Below are 12,219 nucleotides of genomic sequence, written 5' to 3'. Positions count from 1 at the left end.
AAAAGAATGAACACGTGGAGATGATAGGAGGCGAGGATTTTTAGATGCATCCTACTGCTGGCCTATTGCGTCTTAATGCAATATGTAGATACTGCTGATTCCTCCAGCTCTGTGTGCAATGAGAGTTCAGCAGCCTGCTTACATCTCTTAAACTTTATTCTTCAATTTTGGGGAAGACTAAGAAATAAGTAGTGGAAGAATTCATCGTCGTTGAAACTTCTCCAACTAACAATAACATAAGACACCAAGTTTATCTGAATAACAAGATATGAGTTACCTGGCTATTTTCAAGACTTGACATAGAAATTTCATAGTAAATCAGCTTTATTATGAAGTAAGCCAAACTGATACTTGGTTGATAGATTTCTTTACCTCCAATCAATGATTTCTTATTCAGTTTAATGGAAACAGAGGTAAAACTCAGTGGGAAAACCCAGAGAATGTGGGTACTGAAAAATGTCTATGAAGGAGCTAATTTGTACTTGGTGAAGTTTATTAGGCTGCCTGCATGCTAGCTGTGCCAGAACATGTCTGGCTGTCACAGAGCTATACAATGGCTCTGTAACACAGCTCAGTCTCCCTGTGCTGACCGTTTTGTCCCCAGGCCAGAATAGCCCAAGTCAGCCCTGCTGTGAGAGAATCGGGGTTGTTAAGGCCAGCCAAACTTCATGTGGAACCTGTGTGATTGTTCCATTGTAATCATTTCCTGAGGACAGTCTGCAGAAACACAGAGCTGCACCCAGACTGACCAGCTGGGGCTGTGCATAGGGCACCCTGGGCAGATCCCAAACTGATCATGGAAGTAGGAGAAGGGAGAGAGACTCTTCTAATCTTTGACCTATACCATTGTTTGTGTTTTTTTCCAAAGGTAAGCCACAGCTGTCCTCTCACCAGCTGTTCTTTGCAATAACCATTACCATTTGAAGTTCCTCTTGACCTTGAAGAAGGTCAAAGTTTTCTTGGCATCCATAACACAGAGATAAATTAAAAGTGAAATCAGCTAGTAAACTAATTGTATAAACTTATGTCCTCAGCACTCCTGGATATAAGTTGTTTTAGGACTTTTCTCATCCTGCCAGATTACAGTTCGAAAGCATCTCTACAAATCTCAACTCAGCCAGCTGGCCGAGTGTTTTAGTACCCTCTGCCCCATTCTTCTTGATATCTTACTTTTTTTCCACGGGTTTGGAAGTTTTACTTATTCCCCACTTTTGAGTAGAAAGGTTTGATTATTGTCTTTGTAAGATTTGTTGTGTGATGCAACATGTTTCTGCCTGTGATGCAACTTGTTTCTGCCTGTGCGCAACTAGAGGACTACTGATCTGTTATTTGCCCAATACTTTTGACTCATGCTAGTAACCATTCATACTTCCCATTAAATGGACATCCTGAGGAAGAAAATAGTTCATTACCATATAAATGGAGACAGCTTCTCTTTACAAATAATTGTCAATAACATCTTCATAGACATGTTATTGAATTCCTCATACTTTATGGAGCAGGTTCAGTTGACATTGGGTAGTATGACACAAAGTGAGATAACTCAAAACCTTTTAGCTAGGAAATAAGGACTTCCTGTTGGCCTGAGGTGGTCAGTAGGATGCTAAGGAGAGTTTCCTTTAAAAGACTGGAAAAGCCTCAATCTCACATTTTGCCGTAAGTGTTTTGACAGCTTTTCCAAGAAGATTTTTCCCAATGTTTTCGTATCAGAAATACAAAATATGGAACACTACCTGTAAAAAATGTTTGATTGATTTGTTCTTTGACTCTCAATTTTACTTTTTCAGATTAAAGAGAAGAAAGTTCTCCACTGAGTAACTGAACTAGATGCAGTTAAAAGTATTTTATGTATCAGTTACTCATTTTGAGCATCCCCAATGCTTTTCTTGGGATTCTTACTAGTCTTGGTCTTTGACAGCACTGTGTAGAGAGTAGTAATTTACTGAGTGTCAAAATGTGCTGAAATGTTTCATTGAAGTATGCTGGGTCCTGAGCAGATGGGACTGAAAATGCTTGTGTGTAGTTTTTTCACTGAGGACATTGCTGATGTCAACAGAAGGCATGCCCATCTCTTAGGCACTAATAACCCAGTTAAGCAGGCCTGCGTTGATAAGAGTCACACAGTTCACATACTGGAGGGCAGAGTACACCTTGTGACATGGGGGAAATGTGTTGGTTTTGTGGCTGAGTCAAAAGGAAGTATAGGAAATTTATTTTTTTTTTTTTTTGGTGAGATTTGCTCTCAGCAGATAATTTATAGCAGCACATTCAGTCCTCATATAAGCAGATGTAGCTTCTCTGAGACAGGTATTTCTAATGCTCTTACATCAGGAGCTGGTTAGGACTAGGCATTAGATTCCAAAGGAAAATCAGCACTGGCTACTCTGTGAGAGGAAATCTCCGAGCCCTTTACATCACCGTTGCCAGCTAATGGCTAAAATGTTAAGAACTGGAACATCTGAACAGATGTTAAAATACAGCATAAGTCAAGCTCCAACAGATGCAGTGGTGAACATTGATACTGACACAGGATCCCTACAGACTCAAGACCTGCATAATTCAGTGAAAACTGGCATATGAATTTTTGTGTACAATAGCTCTTCTTTGCCTTTTGTGGTTGAAATGGTCACTGAACTTCATTTCTTTGTTATAGGTTCATAGAATGAAAAAGGACGTAAGTGATCAGCCAGCCCACTCCCCATCCCCAGTAGTTTATTTCCTCACAGCAACTGGAGATGGTGGAAAAATGAGATAGTCTGTATTTAATAACTTTATTAATCATTTTTGTGGTGGTCTTGGAAGAAACACTGAAAGTATAATCTGTGCCTATTCTCTAAGTGTTTTCTACACAAATGACAAACAGTCCTTTCATTCTGCAGCTCAACTGAAACTCCTGGAGATGTGAAAAATCCTGGGAATAGGCTTCTTCCAATGCAATTTTAATTTATTTATTTATTTATTTATTTCTGTAAGTAAAAGAGAGCATGTCTTTCTTATCTTGTTTTTGTAGTATGTGACATTAACCACAAAATCAGTAAAGGCATCTTTGAAACTTTTAACCTTCAGCAGAGCATTTCAGAAAGAAACAAACATTTACTTGGCACAGGCAGAAGTTCCTTAATAGAAAGGAAGGACTGAATGCTGTTTGCTAGTTTTCATCTTTTAACACAGTGTAAAAAAATGTCATTTTATGATTGTCATGACATTAGGGAATAGCATTATAAACCCTCCAAAATACTTCAAAAGATTAAATACAGAAGGAATAAATCTAGCTCTGGCACAGTTTCTTGGACTTAAGTAGACAAGAGCTCCTTTGAATTTGAATTGCGTATATGTAAGCCATATGCATTCTGCTTAGCTCTGTTCTGGCATAATCCTCAGAAATTTCACTACTGGAGGATGCAGGAGGACGATTCAGCCATTTTAAGTCACACGGATCACTAGATTTTGTACTGATGTTAGTGCAAGGCACACTGTGTGAGCATTGCTGGTGCCAGAAAGAACTGTTGTTTCACATGAAGTTGAGGGAGTTTGCTCACATCAAATAGTTGTTATCCAGCTTGCATAATGCTTGCAGAATCTGGTGCTCTATTCATGCATTCTGCCAAATGTAGCAGATGAAGAGGCATCATAAAAATCTTCACAGGATGTTTGAGGTATTAGAATAGGATCATAAATCAGATATTTGTGTTGTTCTGGAAAAGCCTGTCGGAACAACTTCTTCTGTATTTATGAAACCTGTCCTTACCTTTTTATCACACAGCATTCTGTTCTGTATTCCTTTTCTCACTGACTACCTTACGTAAACTGTCAGGAAGATTTTGCTTTGGACTTCTACAAACTAGTTTGTACTTTGTACTCCCCAGGCATCTCTTCTTTTAATTGAGCTTTCTACTGAAATGACAGACCCTTCTATTCATGGCTCAAACACATTGCAAGATCTTGCACTCCTCTGCTAAAAAGATGCACCAAGGACGATAGTGACCATCCTAGTAAATGAGAAAATGGCACAGTACCCTTTAATTCGATTTCTGCTTTCTGACACAATGGTGCCAGCACTACCTGTGCCTGACAAAGTGTCTTTGAGTACACTTGCTTCCACCCACTGGAGGTCAGCACAGATCTTTGTAGTAAGTAGGGAGAAGCACTCTGGGCTTGTATGAAAAGGAAATGTTACTATAGTGTATATGATGTTCAGTGTCTCTAGGAAGGTGGGTTGCTCTTTGGTGTACCTGATGTCATCTCAAGACTCAAGAAAATAGCAAATTACTTGCACATTCTTCCACTTGATTAAGACAAAGAATAGAAGTGGGTTTTCAAAAACATCTGTGTTGTAAAGAGAAATTATTACTGGTATTGAGCTTTAAGTAGCAACCAACTGAAAAACACAAAATCAAATTCTTTCCAAGTACATTTCGAAGTACAGAGTTGTCTCATTTTTAAAGTTCAGGGGAAAATAACTCCTTTCCACTGAAGAGTCAGGTTGAGAATCAGGTAGAAGCAGTCGGAGAGGATGATAGATTAGCAAACCCTGCTGGAGGCAAAACATAGTATCCAGTAGTATCCAGTAGTTTTCCAGATGGTCAGAATTTCACCCATAGATTTAATGTTCAAAAGGACCCTGATGACTCTGTTGTCTCACAATCTAAATCACACAGGCAGTGGAATGAAAGGCCAGACCCCTGCAGGGAAAATGCGCAAATCTTGAGATCTGGAAATCTTGGTAGAAACTAGTGAGCTAGAAAGCGGTGTCGTCTTGTTCAACTACTTTCATGCAGTCACACAAATATTATTGAGTTTTAAGCTGTCTTCATATTATAAATGTCACAGTAAAAACATAGCAGCAAAGGATTATTTGGCTTTACTGTTATTTAATCAATTAAGAACTGGAATACAGCTTTGCAAGTGATTTATTCTCTGCTTTGGCAGAGAATTGATAAAGTAATCTAGACAGAACACTGAAAAAAAAGCCTGTATCAATTTCTTCCTTTTCCCTACAAAACCCAAACTCACAAGCACAATTTAGAAGTCAGAAAAATTTTCTTGCAAGTTTTTTATCAAAGGCCATAGTGAGATGGCATCTATAATTAATGTTATATGGATGTAAGTTCTCTGGAGGAAATTTTGAGTAGCTTCATTGACGCTTTTTATATTAGCTGTAAACAAAACAAGTTCACCATCGGCAGAAGAATGAGAAGTACAAGGTTTAAACCCAGATTTTGAATACAGCCATTATTGCTGTCTGTTTAAACAAAAATTTGCGAATGCTAAGGGAAGACAAACAAAAGATGTCTCCACTGCTGCTTCTGAAAAGAAAAAGAAGGCAACAACTAATATTATTACTATCAGAAAAAAAGGTGTTTTTGTCAAATAAGGAACCAAGAACGCATTCCTCACTAAATCTCTCCATCAGATGGTTAGCCTGTGTACTACTGTTACTAACCCCTTGCTCTGTAATCTCTCTGTATATATGTCTAATTTATCAGTTTCTTATAGATTGTCAGCAGCCTGCTGCCTCCATACCGCCACACGGCTCACAACTAGCCAGGGGGCCAGATTGCCAGACTGTCAGGTAAACTTAACTAACTCTCTTCTCTTTGCATGTAGCTGCATGCAGGTCTGCAACCCCCTCCTCTTCCTTATACAAAAGCTCTTTGCTACACTTTGTCACTAACAGCAAACTTTTAACAACTTGAGGAATGGTGATGATTTCTGCAGTGACAGTACAAATGTGAATCACAATATTCATGCACTTACATCCATATTAAAATATAGAAAAGAATGTGAAGTTGCATCTTATAGTCCTTATTTGGTCTTTTTTATGCAGTTTTTGATGATGTCAAATAGTAATGATTTTATTTTATTGCTTGATAGATTTAATTAAATGGGGGACTTTTCATTTTAGGGGTAGGTGTAGGCTTCCATTTTGTAAGGTGGCATTTTAAAGGCATTTGTGAGATTTTAGTAGATGCTTCTCAGAAAGCTCCCCCTGACCTAGAGACTCAGATTCACTGCAGTCAGTTCTTAATCTTGTTGTTAAAAGTACATTCGTGGTGTCCTTGCCCATAGGTGGTGCAAAGGCTAAACCATGGTTCTGAGATGGTTGCGTTAATCAAGGCACAAACCCAAACCTAAGCAAAAAGAGATTACAGTACTTTATCTGTTCACAGTACATTCTGTGCATGTATTCACTTATGCCTATATTTTCATTCAAATATGTTACATTAGTTTTAGACCTTAGCCTGATCTGTAGTGACCAAGTTGATCTATAGCCCTACATAGAATGGAAGATCTACTTGATTTAGTACTGCTTTACATTTGTCTGCAAGCATTAACTTGTTCTACAAACAAACCCACAGAAAGGGCTAACATCCAAAGGAAAGTCTCAGGGTTTTCTGGTTTGTCCATGAATCCTTCCTGAGCTAGGGAGTCCTCATTAGCTACAACCAGAGCTGGAAGTGTTGCCCAAGAGGCTTTTCTTGCCATGTTTCCAAATCAAAGCCATGGTATATGGAAAACAATAATAATAATTTAAAATATGGTTAATATTTTAAAAATATTCAGATGAGTCATCCCACAAATAGCATCTTTATACTTAGTTGAACTACTGACTCTTAAATGACTATTGGATTTTATCAGCAGTCTGAGACTCTTCTGGTGAAGTGAAAACAACACACTTTTTGATATGTTAAGACTGTTGGCTTCCTTGCCTCAGCCACATAGATGCACAGCCTTGTAGAGTAGTGAAGCATAACAACAGATGTAATGCATGATGGCATAAGTTGCTGAGTACTTTATTTAAAGTATTTGAAATTTGGGGTAAAATCTGAAGGCATTTAAAGAATGCTTCAGACTTAATCAAGTTCAGATTTTCTAAAATCCAGCAGAGGAAGAAGACAGAAGCTTGTACTGCCCTTCCTTGTCCTCTGACAATCTCTCCTGGTATGACACATATGCTTTCAATCACATGGTGATGCTAAATGAGGCAGATTAAAGCTCTGCCAAGCCCTGAAGTCACCCATTTTAAGAGAGAGGTGTGCTTGTTTTTTAAGTCTAACATTACTCTTGCAGTAATGTGACCTCTCAGTGGCATTTCACCCAGAATTAAATAGCTTGTTAAGACTAGTAGTTCACACAGATGTTTTCTGCATCCTGTAGTACATCTAATTGTGTTCAAACTAGTTAATATGCCTGACCACAACACAGATTCCCACTGAACTTCAACATCAAATACAGAGAGATTTCTCTCATCCGTTATCTATACTGAATTTTAAGTGGAGCTTGTGTAACTCTGGATTTTCTAGTAATTGTGATTCCAGTGTGTAAGCTTTGGTGAACCTCACGGGATAAGCTATGAACAGATTTAAGCCAAATGAAACTCCAGGACACATCTAGTCAATTTATTTTGCTATACATCTGCCTTTTTGTTTAAATCTGCATATTTCAACTTGAACCTGATCTGGAGAGTCTGTGAGAACTTTTCTTAAGAGCATTTCTAAGGAAACTGATTCAACAACACATGCAAGTCTCACTCTGCCTTCCATGCATCACCTCAATTACTAGTTCCAGGAGTATGGGGCAAGCAACCAAATCTAGGTGTAACCTGAAAATTACTGTATGATGATCACCCTTCCTAGCATCTCTAGCTACCTGCCTGATGGACTATGTTGAACAAGACTAAAATATTTCCATCATCCAGTACTAAAAAAAGCATGTCTGTCTTTAGATTGCATTCAGGTTTATGTCAAATTCAGTGACAATCTCATTTTCATATCAAAGGCCAAACTCTAGACCCAAGTTACCTATTAATAAAAGCAAAAACAAACTCCCCAAAACAGATATTGCAAATGAAATTAATATTAATTTTTCATAAGAAGTAATGCTTTAATTTCATATAAAATAGGCTATAAATTAAAAATAACATAAAATATTATTGCATGCAAAATGGTTGCATTCTGACAATATCACTGGTCTGATTATATTTGCCATTGCTGTGTTTTTACAATCAATGCCAGATAATATTGCATGTGAATGGCATCTTTAAGACAGACAACAGCTTACTTGCTAACACCAAAGGGCTTTGCATGCTACTATCCAAATGATTTTAGAAATACATGATTAGCATTTTGAGTGTTGAGGGAAAAAAATAGCTGCTTAAAACCAGACATTAATACTAACAAAAAAAAAGACACAGACTGTATTCAGCAACTGAATTAATAGATCCCCAAATGTTACCAGCCTCTAAAAAGAGGTTTACAAAAATGTCTGTTCAAACCAAATGTTTTAAAAGCTGCACATATTCCATGGGGGGCATGTAACAATGTTCTTCCTTGTTCCTAGTTGATAGTCAACAGCTTCAGGTTCTTCCATTTCTTTCTATTGCTTTGTGTTATTCATCTTACCTGCCACCCTCTACTGCCCATGACTGTCAATATGCCTGATAGCTCAGCTCCAGGACCTGCTGCCACAATCACTTATGCTGCCATAAAAAGTACACTGAATGCCGTGTGTCACTTGCTGATTCTGATACAATTTTTGTTTATATACTGCTATGGTAATCTGCATTAATGAACTGAATATATTGTGTTTCTGAAGAGAGGATGGTATAACAGTTCTAGGAAAAGACCCAGATCTACTGGGGCTGCAAGTGATGGGTGTAGATATGTTGCTACAAAAGTGCCTGTTAACCTTGTAATTTTTTTTTTACTCTTCCTAACAACCCTAATATCTGTTAAGGGTTGAAAGGGGAATGGTGAGACAAAGTTTTACATTTCTTCTGTGCATAGAAATGTGCTTGTATTTCAAAGAGAGAAGCAACACAGAATTACCATGAAAACTAATATAGTTGTAAACACAGTGCTTCCTAATCTGAACATAGTCTGGGATAGTTTGTATTGCAGTATTTGCAGTCAGGGCTGACTTTGTACTGAAGTCATGACAACAGTGTTATTATGGTTGTGCATATTTGCATAGAGGAGAATCTCACATGTCTCAAAGAGGTCCTCTTTCAGGCCATTGCTGTATGTAACTAGTCTTAATTATGGCCATTTCCTCACCAGTCCTCTCCCTCAGAGCATGAACATCTTGTATTGCTTATTTTTAAAGCTGGAAAGGAAACACCAAAAGACGAACACATCTCTGCTAATGAGCAAGGAAAATGTCTGTCGAGTTTCTGTTCCTTTCTGACAATTACAGATGTCTTTCAAAAAAATAAATGGGGCAGCAAGGGAGCAGAGCAAGGCAGTTTTTGTAGGGTAACATGATCACCTCCTTGTTTGTCTTCCCCAAATGTGATGTTAAAGTTCTAATTAGCTTTCACTTCTCTAGAGGACTTAAGACTAGTACTTCTCCTAAGCCTATCTTGAAAACTTAGGAGGTGTTGAAGCCAGGAGCTGGCTCTTGATGAGTGGATAAGTTTGAGAGCAAATGCAGACTTTTTGGGTGTAGCTGCAGTCACTCCTGACACAGATTCACTTGAGTGGAGCAGGCAAAGATCTCACTCAGATCTTTCTTTAGATGCTGTATCTCCATCTGTATGTGGGAGGATATGGCAGAAGAAAAGGATAGTTACAGCCTTGGAGAAATTACTTAGAGAAGACAGGTTTGGTGTTTTTAAACAAGTCCAACTACTAAGCTTCAAGAAAATATTTTAGATTAAATATTTATGCCTAGGTGCTTAGGGCTAGACTAAATCTATATGTAAATTGAGGATTCAGTCCATAACACTACACACTTTGAAACTGACCTATTCAGCTAAGCACAAAACAAAGCCTGTGAGGTCCTGAGCTTTTATAACCCACTCTCACCATCCATTTTGCAATCAGAAAACTCATCTTCAGGAGCATGAATGTGAAACAGAATCTAACTTAAGTCTATTGTCTTCAAATAAGACCAGAGGTGCAAGGACTGTAGCTCCCGCTGGATTAAAATGCCTGTGGTTACAGTCTCCTAGGCTTCTCTAACTTGAAAATGTGGACATTGCCACCTACTTTTTTAATGGTGATGGTGCATTCTTATTTCTGTTTTCAAGCAAGTGCAGTGCCATTTCTTTGTTTCCCTAAGTAAATGCTAAATGTGGAACTATGGGCATTTTCTGCACCCCTGGCATTTCCAGTGTCAGATTTTCAAATACCTCTGGCATTTCAAATTGATTCATTTCCAGCAATAGACTAATTGCATTCCTTCAGCCAACACTTCAATAGTCTGTGCTGGAGAGATAATATGTAATAGCACAGTTGCTAAAGAAGGAAAATGGAAAAGGCAAATTTTCTTGAAGACAGGGTTATAAATGATTGTCTGCCATATATCACATTGTTGAGCTTGGAATAACTTCAAGACTTTAGAACATTTGAAGCATTAGGAAAAAAAATCTCTTCCCAGACACAGAAGAAGAAAAGAACAATTTTTTTTTTTAATAAATTGCATTTACTTGCATTGTGGTTTGGTATCTTGTTTTGCCACATGCTTTACTTGGAAGTTTAATGGCTATCACTTAGCTTGACGTGGAAAGTTGAGCTGAAGTTCACTCTCTAAAACAGGACAGGCTAAGGCTCAGGGAATCATACAGGTCTCACTTAAGCTGTGTCCACATTGCCCACTGCAGTGTAGCATAGACTGCTGAGCTGCCTTTAAATAAGCAAACATGATTACCTGAAGCTTTACAGCAAGAGCACCCTGGAACCAAGAAGTGGGGTGTGTTTGTATCAGCTTTCCCTTATCTTTGTGCTGCCACTGCTGGGCTGCTATGCAAGCCCCATATGTTTTGCTGACAGAGGCTTAATGGGTGGATGCTGTTATCAGACAAATTGTACGTAAAAAAATAAATGATAAAAGTATATGACAGAATTGAAAAGGATTCAGACAGCATAAAAGGAAAGAAAACAAAACACAACCCCCACACCTTTTTGGAAGTGTTAATTACAAACTATGTAATGGCTGCGTTGCCTGATGAAGGTTACACCATATTTGTAGGATTGTACTAGTAAATAGATCACATTCAGTAAGAGATCACACTTTCACAAAGTTATGAGACCTGATTTCCAGACTGGCACTGTCTTTCATTTCAATCAGTTGCATATAGAAAATCTTGAATGCTCTCATAAAGATGGCACCTGTATTTTGTCCCTCAAATTCACTCTCCCACTTTGCCCATGCATTCATTTCTCCACACAGCATTTTTTGTCAGAGCATGCAAACAGCAGTTGTGTACATGAACTGGCAAGCAGGATATCTGTGTCAGTCCATGTACGTATGTTTCCAGGTGTCACTGAATGTGTGCCCTGAAGATTTTCTTTATGTAGACTGTGTAACTGAGGATACAGATTTAGAGATGAGGTTTCATCCCCTTTTTCAGTTTGTTTCCAGCCCTGTACCTTTTACATGCAATAACAAGTTTGCCATGTATTTTAAGCGTGTTTTCTCTTTTCTTTTTGATTTTCAGTCCTAATGCTCTTCCAGAAGAGCAGCCACATTCCAGCTCTCAGTGTGCCCCTCTCAACTGTCTCTCTAAACCTCCTCCTTACCCCTAATCTTCATATGCAACGTAAGAGAAAATGCAGAGTGGAGTTTGTGCAACGAAGGTTGGGGTTGTTCTCAGCAAGCGGGTAGACAATCCTGCCTTGTTGCTGCATTGACAAATCTGGATTCATATCCCCTGCTCCAGCGACTGAGGGAAGGTTGAGAAGAAGAACACAAAGCACAGAGCCCAACCTACCAAGAAGACTTTTTATGGTTCCTCTGATTGTATTCGAACTTTGCCATCACAACTAAAGTGTCGTGAAATTTAACATCTTGACAAAAATGTTCCTCCCAGCTGCTTGGCTTTAGCTCTGAAGTAATGAGAGACTTAAGCCAATGTTAAAAAAAGTATGTTACGAAAATTCTGCCCTCACATCCTCTAAGTTCAGCCATAGGAACCAGTTTAAATTTCCTTCTGTCATTAAGGGTGTGATATTTATTTCTTACTTTATTTGCACCAGATTTTTGTGTTTATAAAATGCAGTCTCTTTTTTTTTCTTTTTCTGAGAATTGTATTTAACTGATATTACTTTTAAAAATAAGAGGAATAGCTTAAGTGAGGAATGGCTGTGTTAATATTAAAAAGAGGCTTGTTGCATTGGCCAGCGTATGGCCGATTTTTATTGCACAGAAGTGTTGGAAATGGGTTGAATTGGAATGTTAGCAGTGACTGTATATTTTGCTGTTGCACTGATATTGTTT

General features: G+C 38.2%; 1 protein-coding gene across 9 annotated transcripts in view; it reads left to right on the top strand.

Annotated features, from left to right (window-relative positions):
• The window catches only part of BICD1 (BICD cargo adaptor 1), a gene marked incomplete at both ends in the record, with an annotated part of 163,907 nt that extends 152,300 nt beyond the window's left edge, over window positions 1-11,607 (top strand). For 4 of the 9 annotated variants that reach the window (XM_080627481.1, XM_080627482.1, XM_080627480.1 and 1 more), the window contains one exon: window positions 5,497-5,544. In XM_080627481.1, coding sequence (XP_080483607.1) covers window positions 5,497-5,544 — 48 coding nt within the window. Of the gene's footprint in view, window positions 1-5,486; window positions 5,573-11,440 lie in introns of those variants that run through there. The other 5 variants (XM_080627476.1, XM_080627475.1, XM_080627478.1 and 2 more) reach the window with 4 other exon arrangements.
• Between the last annotated feature and the right edge of the window lie 612 nt (window positions 11,608-12,219).

The sequence above is a fragment of the Psittacula echo genome (assembly GCF_963264785.1).
Source record: "Psittacula echo genome assembly, chromosome: 1".
NCBI classification, from domain to species: Eukaryota; Metazoa; Chordata; class Aves; order Psittaciformes; family Psittacidae; genus Psittacula; species Psittacula echo.
Note: the sequence above shows the minus strand (reverse complement) of the source record. Positions and strands in the feature narration are given on the sequence as shown.